General features: G+C 42.5%; 2 protein-coding genes across 6 annotated transcripts in view; one reads left to right on the top strand and one right to left on the bottom strand.

The window, feature by feature from the left end:
• CENPP (centromere protein P) overlaps positions 1–17924 on the top strand; it is a 475725-nt gene that overhangs the window by 197878 nt on the left and 259923 nt on the right. The window lies entirely within an intron of this gene.
• ASPN (asporin) overlaps positions 14231–17924 on the bottom strand; it is a 60300-nt gene continuing 56606 nt past the window's right edge. For both annotated transcript variants that reach the window (XM_088456898.1, XM_088456897.1), the window contains exons 7-8: positions 17337–17475; positions 14231–16149 (exon numbers count right to left, since the gene is read on the bottom strand). In XM_088456898.1, coding sequence (XP_088313024.1) covers positions 15952–16149; positions 17337–17475 — 337 coding nt within the window. In that variant the 3' untranslated portion in view covers positions 14231–15951. The remainder of the gene's footprint in view (positions 16150–17336; positions 17476–17924) is intronic.

The following is a 17924-nucleotide window of genomic DNA, read 5'->3' as shown; positions in this document are numbered from 1 at the left end:
TTCACAGATTTGCCGATCACAATCAAAAATTATCGTGACTGGCAGATCGGTGAAATTTAACATGTAGAATTTCAGCAATCCTGCCACAGATCGCGGAACATCTATGTCCGCGGGTCGGCATTTCCGACCAGTAGGATTCGGGCGATCCATCTCTCATGTGGGCAGCACGGATGTTGTGATGGTTAGCATTACTGCCTCACAGCACAGAGGTCATGGGTTCGATTCCCACTACGGCCCTAACTGTGTGGAGTTTGTATATTCTCCCTGTGCTTGCGTGGGTTTCCTCCGGGTTCTCCGGTTTCCTCCCACACTCCAAAAATATACTGGTAGGTTAATTGGCTCCAAACAAAAATTACCCCTAGTGTGTGTATGTGTGTGCATGTGATAGGGAATATAGGGCCTGATTCAGAGCCGGACGCTATTTGCGCTCGCTCGTTCAGAAAAATGGGCCGGATATTTAAATAGAGCGCTCGCTCTTTGCGGTCAGTTGACGCCTCTATGTCTGAACGAGCGAACGAAACATGCGCTCGCTATTTTTTAAAAAACGCCCCCTGGCCGCTCGCATCCTACGTCATCTCCGCTATTTATTAGATTAATCGAGTACATCGAAAGGCGTATGAACTGCTCGCAGTGCTTGTGGTAGCATTTTCCTACCGCAATCATGCGAGCAGTTCAGGCTAAAAGACAACCAAGTGACGTGGTCGATGACGCTGCTTTGTTAATTATGCACACCCTTAAAACGCCCGTTTTGACCGTTTGGCACGCCTGCGTTCGGATCACCACTCCCCGTTTTCAAGCACCTTCCCCTGTCACCACCCACAAACGCCTCATTCTGTCACTCAAATTAGCAGGCATTCGCTATTTTGCGTGCACACGATTTCTGACCGCAATGACTGGTTCGCGCATGCGTATTACAACCCATACGCATGCGCAGTTGTGTGAACATCGCTCGGAGCGAACGAGCGGCCGCTTACGAGCAGCTCGGAATCAGGCCCATAGATTGTAAGCTCCACTGGGGCAGGGACTGATGTGAATGGCCGAATATTCTCTCTGTAAAGCGCTGCGGAATATATGTGTGCTATATAAATAACTGGTAATAAATAATAATAAAATAATGTATGGTGGCCTTAATTTGAAGCTCTTACCCTGGGAAAATCGGAGAATATAGTCAAAAGATATCAATGTATATATTTTTTTGTTGATCTTAAGAAATGGTATCTATCTGTGGTTGGAGCTGAATCAGAAGGTTTTGATATATTTATTTTATCTTATTTAAAGCATAAAATATGTTCATTAAATGACTGCATTGTGAACTGGCTTCACAAGCTTATTTGAAAACCAGGTGCAGACAATTATATTTTGAGTAGAATCACACTGCCATCATCTGGGGAGTTTTAAGTATTGTGTATCACGTACAATGTCATATCTTTTTGCTTTTAAGAATCAACACTGCATATCTACACTTGGAAATAAATCGCCATTGCCTGCTATAAGCTACTTTCAAGCTTCTGTTTTTCTTTTTGTTTTTTTTAAATATTGCATTTAACAACTACTATTTTTAGAGATGTGTATAAAATGTATTTTTGTTTGTCTGATAGTACATACTGTGTTTTACGTTGGATAATATTATATTACATATTGTGTTTTTTTGTTTTTTTTTATAAAATATGCTGGTGGTCTCTAAATCTATATATACTATACTCCCCTCACATATTGTATTGATTATTACCAAAACAACTAAATACAGTTTTTATTTTATCAATTATCACGGTGCACCGGCGCTTACTTACCAGGTCCGGCTGCGGGTCTGTGGTGGTTCTGCCTCTGATAGGTAGTTGCCGGCATCCACTACAGCAGAGATTCCCAACCTCGGTCCTCAAGGCACACTAACAGTCCTGGTTTTAGTGATATCCATGATTGTGCACAGATGGTTAAATCAAAATAGTTGAGGTACTAATTAAGGCCCTCATTCAGACCCACTCGCAAGCGGGCGCACGTACGTTAGGCGTACGTACAAAAATATTTAAATTCAATGGCTCGCTCGTATTTTCGTTCGCATCTAAAAATCCTCCCCAAACTCAGACGACCCCTCCTCTAACTAACGAGCGTGCGAAATAGCGAGCGTACATCCCCGAAATGGCTTGAAGGGAACGCACGCACAAGTATAAACCGGAAGTGGCCTTGTCAGATGTCGATTACCTGCTCCTTTATTCTGCCTACCTCCATCAATCGTATCATGCCAATCAACGTATCAATTAGCTTAATTGTTTTTTTTTTTTCAACACAATGCAAGAAACTTTACTCTTGTCCGTGTTTGTGTTTACCCGCAGAATACGTACGGCTTAAACATTCGCTTTTATTGCTCAAAAAACATGTTAGCCACAATTAAACAATTGTTCTGTTGCTGTGGATCCCCGCATATTTCCCGGGGTTCATTTCTTTATTTAAATTTGCTTACGCATGTCACTGCATCAAGCCTATCATAACTCTCCAGAGATTTCTGGCCCTGTCGAACACATAACTCATACACTAACCAATAAAATTGCTCCTGTTAATTTCCAAAATACATTAGCCAATCAGAAATTTTTTGCACACTTTATCAAAAATGATTTTTATGAAAAACACCATTGCCATCATGAGAGCCTCCGCATTCACCAGGCGCGAGCTGCTGGTGCTAACGGAGGTGATGGATCAGCGTATCACCAGCCAGCCTCCACCCATCACCAACCGGCAGAAGCGTTCCGCGTATGCGGAGGCACGGGCCCGCCTGCGCTCCTTCGGCTCACGCCGCAACATCGGCCAGCTGGAGCGCAGGTGGTCTGACCTGCAACGGCGAACGCCCCGCTTGCTGGCATGCTTTCGCATGCAGATAGAGGAAAGTAAGTGTTATGTATTGTGGTTTTCATGTTTGTCTTTGTGGGGAAAACTGCGTATGCATGTTTTCATGTCTGTCCTATTTATTCATTCTCCTCATATCTGCGTGTGCATGTTTTCATGTCTGTCCTATTTATTCATTCTCCTCATATCTGCGTGTGCATGTTTTCATGTCTGTCCTATTTATTCATTCTCATATCTGCATGGCCTTGTTTTCCCTCTATTTCTGATTTATTCATTCTACTCATATTTGCATGTTTTTTGTTGGTGGTGGGTTTTTTGGCCAGGATTTGGCCAGAAACTAACCACAATTTGTTTGACATCTTTTAGGGGGACAGCCAAGACTACGCCGTCACCGTCCATCCAGACGGCGGTCCCGCCCACTCTCACCAACCCCCAGCCAACACTCCACCCCAAATAATTCCCCTATTCCCCCCTCCTCCCCAGCCTTCCAAGACCCTCTCCCGGAACTGTCGGGCCTCCTTCCCCTCCGTCCCACTTCCCCCTCTCCTCCAACCACCCCTCTTCCAATTACCCCCTCCCCGGAGTCCGTGATAACCCCGCCCCGTTCTTTGGGGAATGAAGGCTCCTCCGAGGATGAAGATGGAGGGACTTCCGGATCTGCCGTTTTGGCTACCGGTATGTTTTTCTTTCGCGTTTTTTTTAAGCACAAACTGTTTGTATGTAATCATGTGTCGTTCCTTTATTCGTGCTTTTTGGGTTGATTTTTGGTGATTTAGCAGTTTGCCTTTACCTCTTCCTGCTGATTTCAACATACACATATCACACCTGTGGGAATTTCTACATAGGCCTTGTAATTTTTGCAGCACCCCTTTTTTTTTTTTTTTTTTGTTTAGGAGTGATTTCGTTGTGTTTTTGTTTTTTTAATGTGGATTCCCTATTGTTTTATTAATCCACACACTTTTCGCACCCACAGAGGAACAGAGGCGTCGGCAAGAGGTCGAAGAATGTGTGGCACACATGCGCCAACATCTAATTGGGGTGCTTGTGGCCCTTGACCGGCTGTCTGGCATCCTTCGGCAGTAGTTTTTATTTATTTTTTTCGTTTTCAAAATAAATTGTTTATTTCTAATATACGTTCTGCCTCATTCGTTTTTTCAAAACCAAAGATAGTTTACCCTGACATAAGTAGACTGTTCCTGCAAGGATTTCCATTTTTTTTAAGTTAGATAGTGTTTTGTATTTGTATGTAAAACACCCTCAAGAAACACATAACAGTAACAATGTCATTTCCCTTTTTGTGTGTAGTGTCAATTAGATATTTCTACATTTTACAGGTTCCTAGTTGGTGTGCAAGCTGCTTAGGCGAATCTTACAAAGCCAAATGATTGGACAGGCTTCCTTTTGGTGTGGGTTGGGAACCTGAAAACATATTTCATTTTTGCTCAACTGGCGTCAGTACTGGATTACCCCTTAGTCAAATGTAAGGTGTGTTAACCTGGTTACACTTGCTGGTAACGTCCAAAAAAAGGAAGAACATTTAACTCTCCAAACATTTATTCACAACATAACTGAGAAATCAAAGTGGTCACTCACAAAAAAAACACACAGTGATAATCTCAAATACAACACATACCAATAAAAAAATAAACAAATCAAGAACTGGTTGACGAAGGACCATGCCAACATGATTCCACAAACATGGCGTTGCGATATGGGTTCCAGAATATATTCCCAAAATGACCAGATCCAGGTTTGGTAAGGGTAGCATGAAGTAGTGAGCGTTGTAGTGCCAAAGATTATGTGAACAAACAGAAGATGGTGAAAAAAAGAAAACAAAATTAGATGTTCGCAAACAAACACAAACACATTAGGTATAAACACTGTTGTTTTGTTAAAACTTACCTAAAAAATCTGGCCACCACATCATCGCGTATGGTCCCCCCACATACTGACCTCCGACCAACCACGGGGGGGCCATCCTCAGGTAAGGCATCCTCTGGCTGCATTGGGACACGACTCCTTATGGCGATGTTGTGAAATATCCCACACAGGACCACAATTTTCGACACCATATCCGGCAAATACATGAGCTCGCCACCAGAGCGGTGGAGGCATCGGAATCGGCCTTTTAAAAGGCCGATACAGCGCTCCACCACTTGCCTGGTGGCTGTAAGTGCGGAATTAAACGCACTTTGTGGGCCTGGTGTGGGAGCCAAATAAGGAGTGAGCAGCCAGGACATGCAAGGATATCCACTGTCTCCTATGGAAACGAATAGACAACATCAGGAACACTGTGTATCAAGCTTAACATTGTTATGTACTAAAGGTCTCCACTTACCCAGAAGCCATGCATCACCAGCTTGTAGGTTGGTTAATTTGTGCCATATCCCTGATTGCCGGATGACGAAGGAGTCATGTGCACTTCCGGGTAATTTAGCATTCAGGGACAGGATCTGGAGGGAGGCATCACATACCACCATTACATTCAGGGAGTGATAGTGTTTCCTGTTTTGAAATATGGCCTCCAGCCGTGCTGGAGGCTGAAGTGGTATGTGAGTACCATCCACAACCCCTATGATGTGTGGGAAGGCAGCTATTTGGTAAAAATTGGCCTTGGCCACACTAAGGGCACCCATATCCAAAGGCATTTGAATAAAATGATGGAGGTGCTTGAAAAGTGCCTCCATCACTGCCCTCAGGATCCTGGAAAAGGAGGATTGGGAGATGCCCGAAACTATTCCCACCGTTGTTTGAAACGATCCTGAGGCACAGAAATGTAACACCGCCATAAATTGCGTAAGTGGTGGTATTGCTGTTGGACTGTCAATTTGCCGCTCAAGATCACTTTCTATTAATGAGAGAGTGTCTATGATGATTTTGGGAGGTAGACGGTAGCGTCTTAAAACCTCATCATCGGGCATTCCAAAAAGGGTGACACGTGTTCGAAATATCTGGGGCCTTGCATGCCTACGATGCCTACGCCTGGGACGAGATTGAGGTTGGTCGGCTTCCGGGAGCATGGCCAGAACAATCCGCCCCAGATCTACCTGAAATTCAAAGATTTCAAAGTAAGGCTTTTGAACCACCCCAAAACTATATTAAAACAACTTAGCTTGATGATACCATCCATTGCTGCTTACATGCCGGGGTATTGTCATGATACGTCCAAACTGAAAATAAACACCAAAATTATTTGACACATTTCACTCTGTGCATTTTTGTTTAAAATTTTGTGCTAGACCAAAGTTAAAATATGCAAAACACCCATTTTGCAAAACAGCAAAACGACATTTCACACAGTACATCAAAATGGGTCGAAATGTTGGCACAAAAAGCGAAAGAGAAACCACAAAAAAGTTAGAATGATTATTAAGCAGTTAAAAATGCGCTAATTTGTTCGCTAATACAAGTCACAAGAGTAACTACTAAAAATGCGCTAATTTGTTCGCTAATACAAGTCACAAGAGTAACTACTAAAAATGCGCTAATTTGTTCGCTAATACAAGTCACAAGAGTAACTACTAAAAATGCGCTAATTAGTTCGCTAATACAAGTCACAAGAGTAACTACTAAAAATGCGCTAATTTGTTCGCTAATACAAGTCACAAGAGTAACTACTAAAAATGCGCTAATTAGTTCGCTAATACAAGTCACAAGAGTAACTACTAAAAATGCGCTAATTTGTTCGCTAATACAAGTCACAAGAGTAACTACTAAAAATGCACTAATTAGTTTGCAAATACAAGATAAAAAATGGACTTACCAAGAGCAAATATATAAGAGTCAAAATCAAAAGGTCTTTTGGTTCGAAAATAATCAAAATCTAAAATAGAAGAAATTATGGATCCAAAATTTACAAAAAATAAGAAACACAATGAAACAACAATTGAACAAAAGTTAGACTTCACAAAACTTACCAAATCAAGAAACGAGGTCCCAAAAATATAAACCAACAAAGAGAACGGAAAATGAAAACGCAAATCTAACCAACAAACGAATCTCCAACCGCCAACTCCTTTCTACGCAATCAATAAACTCCAGCCAAGATAACCTCCAACAATCCAAAAACGCCACCTCGACTTGAGACACACCAAGCCATAAATAGTGTTTCGTTTCCCGCACAAATTAAGGAGGGATCATAGGGCCGCACAATCAATGATGCGGCCGCAAAATAAGGACGCATGTATAAATACTAGGGATGTGCAGGCTCGGATAGGTTCGAGTTTGCACGTGGAGTTCGGATTTTTCCCTCCAAAAAAACGGAACTCAGAACGAGGCAAAACGTCATCTTACATGGACGAACATCATCATTCTTGGTCTTTTGTCCAGGAATGATGATGTTCGTCCATGTAAGATGACGTTTTGCCTCGTTCTGAGTTCCGTTTTTTTGGAGGGAAAAATCCGAACTCCACGTGCAAACTCGAACCTATCCGAGCCTGCACATCCCTAATAAATACGTCACGAAAACACATTAAAATTCTGGTGTATATCTTGTTTGGACCTCAGACATGGCGACAGACCAGGGAAACAATGCCCAAGAGTGAGGCGGTAAGTCTTTCATGCATTTTGTATCAATGATTAATTTGAAACATAAGATTAGGCAAGTTGTGATTTTGTGAATTCTGAAAATTTACACAAATAGGTGAGGAGGATGACATGGAAGAGGCTGCTGGGCCCAGTATTCCGGCCAAAGCGGCCAAAAAAAAAAGGCAGCCACATTTCACAAGAAAGGAGATGGAGGTTTTGATCCAGAAGTGTGTGGACATCCTGCCACAGGCAGACAGGAATATGAGTCTAAGCCAGAAGTGGAGAATGTGGGAAGAGGTAGCCGTTGCTGTCAATAGGGTGGGTGATTATGTCCGTCTAGCCCGGGATGTCAAACGGCGGTAAGTAAACCCTTGCCCCCCCTAAAAACAAACTCCATTTTAAACCAAAGGATAATGGCTTCCATTTTTCCCCGGAGATGGGGCGACTTCAAATATCGCCTAAAGCAAAAACTCGCGGACAGGGCTAGGCATGCAAGGGGGACAGGTGGGGGTCCCACCCCTGTGTCATTGGAGTTGACAGATTTAGAAGAGCTGGCACAGGGGTGTGTGCAGCCTGTGGAGGTGTTTGGCGTGTCCAACATGGATACGGACATGCCAGACTTTGCGGCTCCTCATGTCCCAGGTAAATCTTTGGATGTCATCAACTCTGAAATGTTATTGTGCCAATATGTAGATTGTAATGTGAGGCTTTTCTCTTTTTTCCTAACAGAGACACAGGCGGATGAGTCTGCTCCAGAGGGGAGCCTTGGCCGCAGAATTTCTGCTGGCTCTGCAGGGGAGGAACCAGTACATCCGGCTGAGGACCCTGCAGAAGCCAGTCCAGGGCAATCCCCCTCGCAGGCAGTGGCCCTCCTCACAGAACTCAATTTCAAATCGGATTCCCATACGGAGATTCTGCAGAGGATGGACGCCAGTCTGCTACGGGTGGCTGAGGCCCTGGAGCAAAATGCTGCGGCCAACGTGACCATTGGTCAGGCCCTGGCGGAAAATACCAGGGCCAACATCCGCATCGCCAATGCCCTGGAGCAGCTCGTTCGCCAGCACATGGTGGAGCCGACCTCCCTTCCTGCCGGAACATCAGGATCCTCCACCTCTGGCACAACATCAGCCAATCCTCCAAATGTGCCTAGCCCTGTGCCTAGTCCAGAGGCCACAACATCTGCCTCTGGACAGGCCAGCCCGATGACATCCCGGACCCGGTCTGGCGCCCTCCCTCCCCCATCCAAACGGGTGAAAAAACGGTGACAGCAATGGTGACTTTTCCCACAATCCTTCTGTGCTTGGCTCATATTCCTTTCTGGTCAAAACTTCCCTCTCCTTTCTTGTGAAATGTTTTTATTTTTTTGTTGTATGTTTATGTCAACAGTTATGAATTTGTTTGATTTTGGAACATATCTTTGGGCAAAAAAGATGTCCCCAAAATTTTAAAATTTTGTTTTTTAGTTTGAGCAATAAATTGGAAAATAAAAAATGACATTGGATTGTGAAATTATTGTACAAATGGGTTACATTTAATCCTGGGCCAAAAGGCAAAAACTCGCCCCAAAAAAAAAAAGGGCTCTTTCAGGAACGTTTAAAAATTCATATAACTAGGCAAATTCAAGAGGCACAAATAAAATGGTGCGAAACTGAAAACATGATGACATTATTGTTACAATAGGCCCTAACCACCAAATTGCGGGCAAAATAAACCCCCACAAATGTACGCAAATTGATTGTGTCATCCTGACATTAGCAGCTCTGAGTTCCACCTGCGTACGGTTTTGTGCTATCCCAAAAAACTGATTTCAAAACACATACCAAGCCGGATCTCAATCCAACACTAATTGCTTTTCTGCCCTCCCGCGATTAATCGTAACAACATCGTGGAGTCCCGGGACGGAGGAGAAGGCCATCGCCAATGTGGTCGAGTAATCCAGACCCTAAGCTGTGCGAGCATTTTGAAGCGAAAGAGGATCATCCAGTGACGTATGAGTCGGTCCGAACACATTTTACGCTCGCATCTGCTAATGTATGTACGCCCCAAAAACGCCTCACCACGCCTGCGTTTTTCCATCTCCACCCCCGTCAACACCCTAAAACGCCCTGTTCTGTCAATCACATTTGACATGTCACTTCCTGTACGCTATTTTAGGAACGAGTCCAAAAAAACTCGCAATCTGCCGTACGCACATGCGCAGTGTTACACCGACGCATGCGCGGTTAGTCAACATCGGAACGCAACGAGCGTACTGCTGTTAACGAGCGGCTCTGAATGAGGGCCTAAGTCACTTGTGCTCAAGTATGGCTATCCTCAAAACCTGGACTTTTAGTGTGCCTCGAGGACCGTGGTTGGGAACCCCTGCACTACAGTGATGGCGGCTACGCCTATTGACGCACGTGCCAACCTGTTTGAAAATTAAAGGGGCAGGCTGGCCAAAGCGTCACGCTTAGCACCAAATTTGAAAACTTCCTCTATAAAAGGAAGTTCCAGGATACACCCCTTTTGAGTTTTAGGCTCATTACCTATAGTAGCTCCAGTGTTCAGAACTCCTTGCTCTTGTGTATCTTGTTAACCCCTTCCTGACTATGGCTATTCCTAGTGAACTGATTCTGTTTAACCCCTGGTATTGCGCTTGGTGATTTCTGGTTTGGCCTTGGCTTTCCTGTGACCTGATTTTTTTTCTAATCCCTGCTATCGAGTTACCAGTCTGGTCCTGACCATTCTGCTGACTACATCTTTGCACACTCCGGTGCTCAGCTCAGATCCAGCTCCAGTGTCTCTGTACTTAGGTTCCTGGGAAGAGGGCCACGGTGAAGCCCAAACATCCTTCCGGGGGTCCCTGGTGAAAACCACCGGCACGTTAACCTCCACTGTCTTAGCCAATCCCATTGTATGGGTCAGCATCCACATACCTGTCCATGAGTTGTGAGTTCAATTTCCTTAAATTGCAAACTTGGAAATAAGCACAGTCATCATCACCCTCTTCTATATCCAACACTATTATTGGGAGCATGGGCTGAATTTTTTGTGACCGATTTGATTACTACTTGACTCTGTCCTTGCTGCACTTTTATAGAGGTCCTAGCTGCACTTTTATAGAGAAGCACATTTCTAAATGCACTTCGACCAATATTATAGAAAAATTCCAACATAATAGTGCTAAATTTATTAAAGACAGTCCTGAAGTCCCCTCATTTTTCTGATTGATATAAAACATAAATGTGGAGTACTTTAGGGGAAAACATTCAAGTTTCCAGCATTTCTATCTGGAGTTGTAAAACTGCATAAATAGAAGCAGATTGATTTTACGGGAAAAGTTCCCATAGACCATTAATGGGAACACTCTGAAATAGGTGCAATTTTGCATATAAAAAATGTGCCTCTCTTTCCCTCTCCCTAGTTTAACATTTAGCTAAAACTGAAGGCAAAGATTGCCCTCTCATACTTTAAATGCTTCAAGATGCACTTAATTACTTGTTGCTTTGTGCTGATCTCCATTCTTGTAGTTCTGGGATAGGTTATGTTTCCTGCCATTGTGTATCACTGTCACTTGCACTTGATGTCTCCCATAAGGGATGTAGTTGGCATCCCGGAGTGCCGGATGCCGACGGTCTGAATACCGGCGGCGACATCCTGACAGATCGGGATCCCGGCACCAGATCACGCCAAAGAGTTCAATCTTTGTCTCATCAGACGAGAGAGTCCTTCAGGTGCATTTTGGCAAACTTCAGGCGGGCTGCCAAATGCTTTTTACAAAGCAGTGGCTTCCGTCTGGCCACTCTAATATACAGGCCTCATTGGTGGATTGCTGCAGAGATGGTTGTCCTTCTGGAAGGTTCTCCTCTTTCCACAGAGAATGCTGTAGCTCTGACAGAGTGACCATCGGGTTCTTGGTCACCTCCCTGACACGGGCCGTTCTCCCCCGATCGCTCAGTTTAGACGGCCGGCCAATTCTAGGAAGAGTCCTGGTGGTTCCGAACTTCTTCCATTTACAGATGATGGAGGCCACCGTGCTAATTGGGACCTTCAAAGCAGCAGATATTTTTCTGTACCCTTCCCCAGATTTGTTCCTCTAGACAATCCTGTCTCGGAAGTCTACAGACAATTCCTTGCACTTCATGCTTGGTTTGTGTTCTGACATGCACTGTTAAGTGTGGGGCCTTATATAGACAGGTGTATGCCTTTCAAAATCATGTCCAATCAACTGAATTTACCACAGGTAGACTCAAATTAATCTGTAGGAACATACAAGGATGATCAGTGGAAATAGGATGCACCTGAGCTCAATTTTGAGCTTCATGGCAAAGGCCGAGAATACTAAAGGTGCATACACACACAATGATTTTTTTGAACGATTAACGATATCGTTTATCGTTCAATCGTTGAAAAAAATCGTTCACTTTCTGAGTTAAAACGATGAACGATTATCGTTCATGTGCGTTCACGTTTGTAGTTCAGTCAGACAGACCAACTAAACGATTTTCATTAAGGGAATATGCAACAATTGTTTGTAGTTTAAAAAAATCGTTCATTACACTTTAAAAAATCTGACAGATAATCTGACAGATAATCGTTAATGAAATCGTTGGTAACAAAACCTTTGTGTGTGTATGCAGCTTTATGCATAAGTGATTTCTTCGTGATTTGTGTCATTAAATTTGCAAAAATCTCAAAAAAGCTTTTTACACGTTGGGGTATTATGGGGTATTGTGTGTAGAATTTTGAGGACAAAAAGGAATTTATTCCATTTTGGAATAAGGTTGTAACATAACAAAATGTGGAAACAGTGAAGCGTTGTAAATACTTTCCGGATGCACTGTATATGCTCTCAATAGCTGCTATTTCGTCGTCTTTGCAGAAGTGGTGAAGAATGGAATTAAGCAATATTTTTTCATAAAAATAAGTAGTCCCTGCAAAATTGGGGTACTTGAAAATGGGTGCTAGCATATTTTTAAGTTGCTAAAGTGAAGTTTTAAAAATCTTTAAAAATCCTCCTGCGCAAGCACCTGCAAACTTTAAAAACACCTGGGGAATACTTGGGGACCCCCCTGGAGTCTATTTCGCTAGTTTTTAAGTTTGTCCCCCAACTTTGAATTTTTTCGCCCCCAAAACGAAGTACTTTTTGGGGGTGATCTAAATAGTTTTTTGAACTTTTTTTGACGCAGATTACCTTTGAGGGTCTGTCCCAAGGGTGCAGGGTGGTTCCCGCAGCTTTGCACCCCAAAACCCCAATTCTGCACTTTTTTTCGACTGCTAATCATAGGCAAATCTTTTTCACAGGTTACAATGCATAGACTTTCCGCACCGGCGAAAAGTCTTAGAAATTGAATACGGCATAAGTTTTCGCTGGCGAAATAACGTCATGCGTGATACTTCTACTCGGATTTGGACTTATCGCGGCTAGGTGAATACGGCCCATAGTGGTTAACACTATCTGAAGATGGTGTTTACTATCTGGACCAAGCTTTTCCACAGTCACCATTGAGAATAATGTGGACTGTGATCTGCAGCATTAATATAGGAGATATCTTTCATCTCTCCAGCAACAGGCATACTTGATAACATTTGATGGGAGGCCTCAGGGAGATCTATCGAAGGTGAAGTACAGGAGCTGGGGTATGATTTGTATCATGATGGCCTCACTCACCATCAACTTAGTGCCACGACTTGAAATTCCGGGTGAGTGAGTAACAATGGCATCAGGCTTTTTTTTTAAATTGCCCCATTAATTAAACCATGTTGAAACAGCCATTCCTCATAATAAATTGACCTCTATGTTATAATATACTGCATATCCTCTTCCCTTACTCTACACATCGTTTTATCCTATGTAAAAAAAAATATTCATACACACACACACAACAGCATCATATACAATCTATAATATAACCAGAATAAACGTCCATCTAGCATCTGTATGCTAGAGTCAAGGGAAACGTGTGCTAGGGACGGCACGCATTTCGCCCCATTCCGCAGACACAAGCACTGAATCAAAGTGAATAGACAGCCAAATGGAGGGCTGTTCACACAACTACTCCCCCCGTGATTCTCACTGCCCATAGCATGCAAGCTTTATCCCCGCTGGAGAAGTCCACCACAGCGCTGCTCACTGCCACCAGCAACATGTGCACAGTGGGGTCAGGAAGAGGTGCATACAGGCACCTTTATAGGTTAGCTGGGGTGGGCTATATGTGCATTGCACCGCTACAGTAATGCTGTTCACTAACTATGCATACTACGCTTCCCCAATCAAGGCTTAGCACACTATCCACCAATGCTTTGACATGAGGGGGGAAGTTGAATAGAGGAGGAGTAGCATTCTAGATAAGAACCAAGGAGGAACAATGCAAAACACTAGGACAGAGAACGAGAGAAGTATAATAAAATGGAAAAGGAGGCGGATAAGGAAATGTGAAAGGGAATAGGAACAGGATAGAGAATAATAAAAGATGGAAAAAGAGGAAGATATAGATATGTCAAAGGGAATATTAGGAAGATAGTGAAGAATAAAAAAAATTCAGAAGAAGCCTCTGTTGAGAGAGAGAAATGGGAATAAGAGAAATAGCTAGACAGATTGGAGGAAGAGAGGGAAAGACAGATGGGAGAAATAAAAACCTGGAACATTAGCTAGTGACCCGACGAATGACTGGTTCAAAATACTAGTACATCTGTAAACGACTCTCAATATACCAAGTTATCATGTACATGGATTCCTGCTATTCACAGATGGGCAGCATTTAACGATCCACTGACAGTAACATTTCTGATGAATCCAAAACAGAACACAAACTAATGTTTTCAAAATACTTTTATTATTAAAAGGCATTATATTTAGAAGACTTAATTTAGTATGCTAGTACAAAACAAATGTACAGTTCCTAGATATATGAGCTCCTCCGTTTTATAACACAACAGTTTTCAAGCATAAAATGAGTGAAGTTGGTGTTTATCTTTAATTATCTTGTCCTGCTATACTTGTATGTATTTCTAAGGTAGCTAGAGTGTAGGAAAGGAGATAACATTTTAAAAAATATATACGCAAATTCCTTTATCTGCTTCCATTATTAATGATTAATTCAATATGTAATTAGTTAATTCAATGTAACGTTAACATGAAACCATGCATGTTTTTTTACTTTGTATACGTTGGCGTTCTCAACTAGACCAAGTATAGCTGTCTTGATATTATTGTATCATGGACAGCCAATCAAGAGCCAAATAATACACCTGCTTTATAACAACTCATGTACACAATAACAGAGAATACAGCCTTCTAACAAACAGAAGCACACGCAGAGGTGTCTTATATTTATTTTAATGCTGCACATTAACCATTAGGTTTTATTTTGTGAGAACATAAAGACAACATATTTATTGTTGATAAAATGTTTAAAAATATAATTTGGGATATTCTGTAGAGCAGAAATATGTGGGTACAAATATTTATGCCAGTTTTTTCCAAGCTTTTTGATGCTATGACAACTATCACCGCTAACTACCATGTGATTACTATTTAACACACCAATAGAAAAATATAGTAATAAACAAAACAATAATCATTAACAGATTTGAATATATTTAATACACAGTGAAAATAGATGAATATCCTGAATCTTTTAATGGAAATATAGTTCACATGTTCTGCCCGTTATTAATTTTAGCCTATATTTGGGCATATTCTACAATAATACTAGAACTATCGCATTAAGGGCCTGATTCAGCACAGATTGCTATTGCGATCGAGGCTGCTAATGTTTGCAACTGCTTAGCCAGCATAGAGATGCCCACTACTGCTTTCTCACATCCGGAATATCTCGCAGTCCTGCGTACACATAGATGTGTAACATCGGCCCATCATGCATAATTACAGCAGCTCTGACTGGTCTTAGAAATTGCAAGTATCGTTGCATGCAGTGAATACACAAGCGGCGTATACCATCGCAGTGGCTATTTTATGCACGCCCATGCAACGGCGTTCAAATGGACAGGCACGCCTGTGTTTCTCCGACCACTCCCCCTCCCAACCCACAAACATTGACTTCCCGTCAGTCGGCGATGGCTTTCTATGTGCGTGCGTGATCGCAGTGCGATCGCAATGCTGTTGCTGCACACACGTACGGCCAATCTGTGTACACAGTTGCAATTGGTGATCCATGCTGAATCAGGCCCTAACTCGACACATGTGGTCTGACACCATTTGGGAATCACCGACTTTATGCAAATGTGACAAAAAAAACCCGTACCAGTAAAGGTGAATCTGTACCACTGGGTTTGGGCTAGCACCAAGTGTGAATCTGTTATCAGGCAACAGAACAATTGATTTGCCTGGGTTGCATGGATGAAATTAGAGCTACAAGTTACAGATTTTTCTTCCAAATCAAGGTTCAAGTATTTGATTGCTAAAGTAGAAAGAATTCATGCAATTACTCTGTAAACACATTTGCCCCAAGTTTTCTCTTCTGAAAGTATAATATTTGTGAATGCAAAAAATGTGGCGCAGTCCTATTCCTGGGTTTGCTTGTGGCAGAATACACGGATGTTCGTTTTCTCATGAGGACTGAAGGCATCGCACAATACTCTTTTTTATTTTCGGAAGTTCCCAATATGAACGCTGTTCCTACCCAGGGTGCAGCGAAATGTTGCAGGTTGTACTTCCCAGTATTTTACCGGATTTCCAAAAAGACTGATGCCACTATAGAGGGACTTCTTCAGTTTGGGTGTTGTGGGACAGAAATCATTTACTTCCACTTTTCCAATGATATTAGAGTGAAGAAATAAGACCTAGAAATACAAAGAATAATAGAGAATAATTGTGATGGTGTAAAAAAAAAAAAGAATGATCTTTGAAAGTAATGTGTGCTGTTTCTATCTGAGGGCCTGATTCACTACGGAATGTGGGTCTGCTGTGAAAATATGCTAATGACTGCAATCGTAAAGCTAGTATAGAGACTCCTAAAGCCAGCATGGAGACGCCCACTACCGCTTTTGCACATCCGTAATACAGGTACCTTGCAATATATACATCGGTACCATCGAGTAACATCCGCCCCTCACGCACAATTACAATAGGTCTGACCTTACTAGCCTAGTCGCACGCAGTGAGTACACGAGCTGCGTATGCCATCGCAGTGGATAATTTATGCACGCCCAAGTAACAGTGCTCAAACGGACAGGCACGCCTGCGTTTCTCCTACCACTCCCCCGTCACCACCCCCAAACGCTGACCTGACGTCACTCACTCTGTGATGGCTTTGTATCTGCGTAGGCGATTGTAGGGCGATTGCAATGCTAACTCCAGCACATGCACTGCGATGCATGCGCAGTATGCACCATCGACCGATCTGAGTACGCGGTTGCCATTGCGATCCATGATGAATCAGGTTCTGAGTTTGTCAATCTTCTATGCAAGTGTTATAGTATAGTTGAACTTACTAAAGCATTTAATTTATACACAACACAAAAGACTTGCAGATATGCCCACTTACATCTTACTTCCGTGTGCGATAGCAAGCCCTTCTAGTCACACCATGCCGTGGCGTGACTCGGTAGCGTCAAGCGTCTTTTCGTGCTGTATCTGCATGCGAAATGTTACGTTACAGTGTCACAGCCGCTGACACTGTATCGTACCATTTTGCATGCAGATACACCCGTAGTCACACACAGAATACAGGCATGCCGCATATCATTTTAATCAGCAGAAACTGCCTGTGAGTCCTATTCACATCGCTGTCCAAATAAGGCTCATTTGAAGGTATAAAGTCACAATAAAATGCGCTTAGCGCGTTGCATGGCGCTCAACGTTATGTTTAACCGATTGGTTGCTATGGGCAACAGCTCCACTTCTAAAAACTCTCACTTTAGATAATATACCCCTTAATGTCTATAAAATCTATAGTGTGAGTGTGTGTGACATGTTGTGTTTATTGTCTGCGTGGAAAAAAACAACATGTTATCACAGAAGTACCAACCTGAAGATATTTTAAGTCTGGTATTCCAGGAGGAACTCTCTTTAGCTTGTTGTTTTCTAAGTGAATTTCTCTTATTTTTGGTATATTAGCAAGACTTCCATTTTCAACCTCTTTAATTTTGTTGTGTCCTAAACCCAGTCTAAAAAGGGAAAAATCAAGTTGTCATGTATTTTGAGGTCTATATACGAATATACAGCGAGAGACATTTTTCTATATTTTAACATCACTTGGAAGCACCATTTAAAATGTTAACATATATTCTGTCATTCCATTCAGGCAGTAGTGTATTAATAATGGATGTAAGGGCACAATATACTACAACAGTCTATAAAGGCCAAAGTACAAATTCAGTCTGGGCAATTATTAATGCTGAATATAACAAATGGTGATATTGATCAGTAGCCATTTTAATACTAGGCCACCATGTTCAATTACCAGATCAGAGGTTCCCAAACTCTGTCTTCAAGGCACCCTAACGGTCCAGGTTATAAGGATATCCATGGCTGAGCACAGATTGTTAAATTAAAAAACTGAGGCACTAATAGGGCTGCATACAAAAATTTGTGAGGGGGCAAGATTAGGCGCCGT

This window comes from Taudactylus pleione, unplaced genomic scaffold (genome assembly GCF_031769625.1).
Source record: "Taudactylus pleione unplaced genomic scaffold, aTauple2 ptg000726l, whole genome shotgun sequence".
Classification (NCBI taxonomy): Eukaryota; Metazoa; Chordata; class Amphibia; order Anura; family Myobatrachidae; genus Taudactylus; species Taudactylus pleione.
The sequence above is the reverse complement of the archived record's forward strand: the minus strand, read 5'-3'. Positions and strand labels throughout refer to the sequence as shown.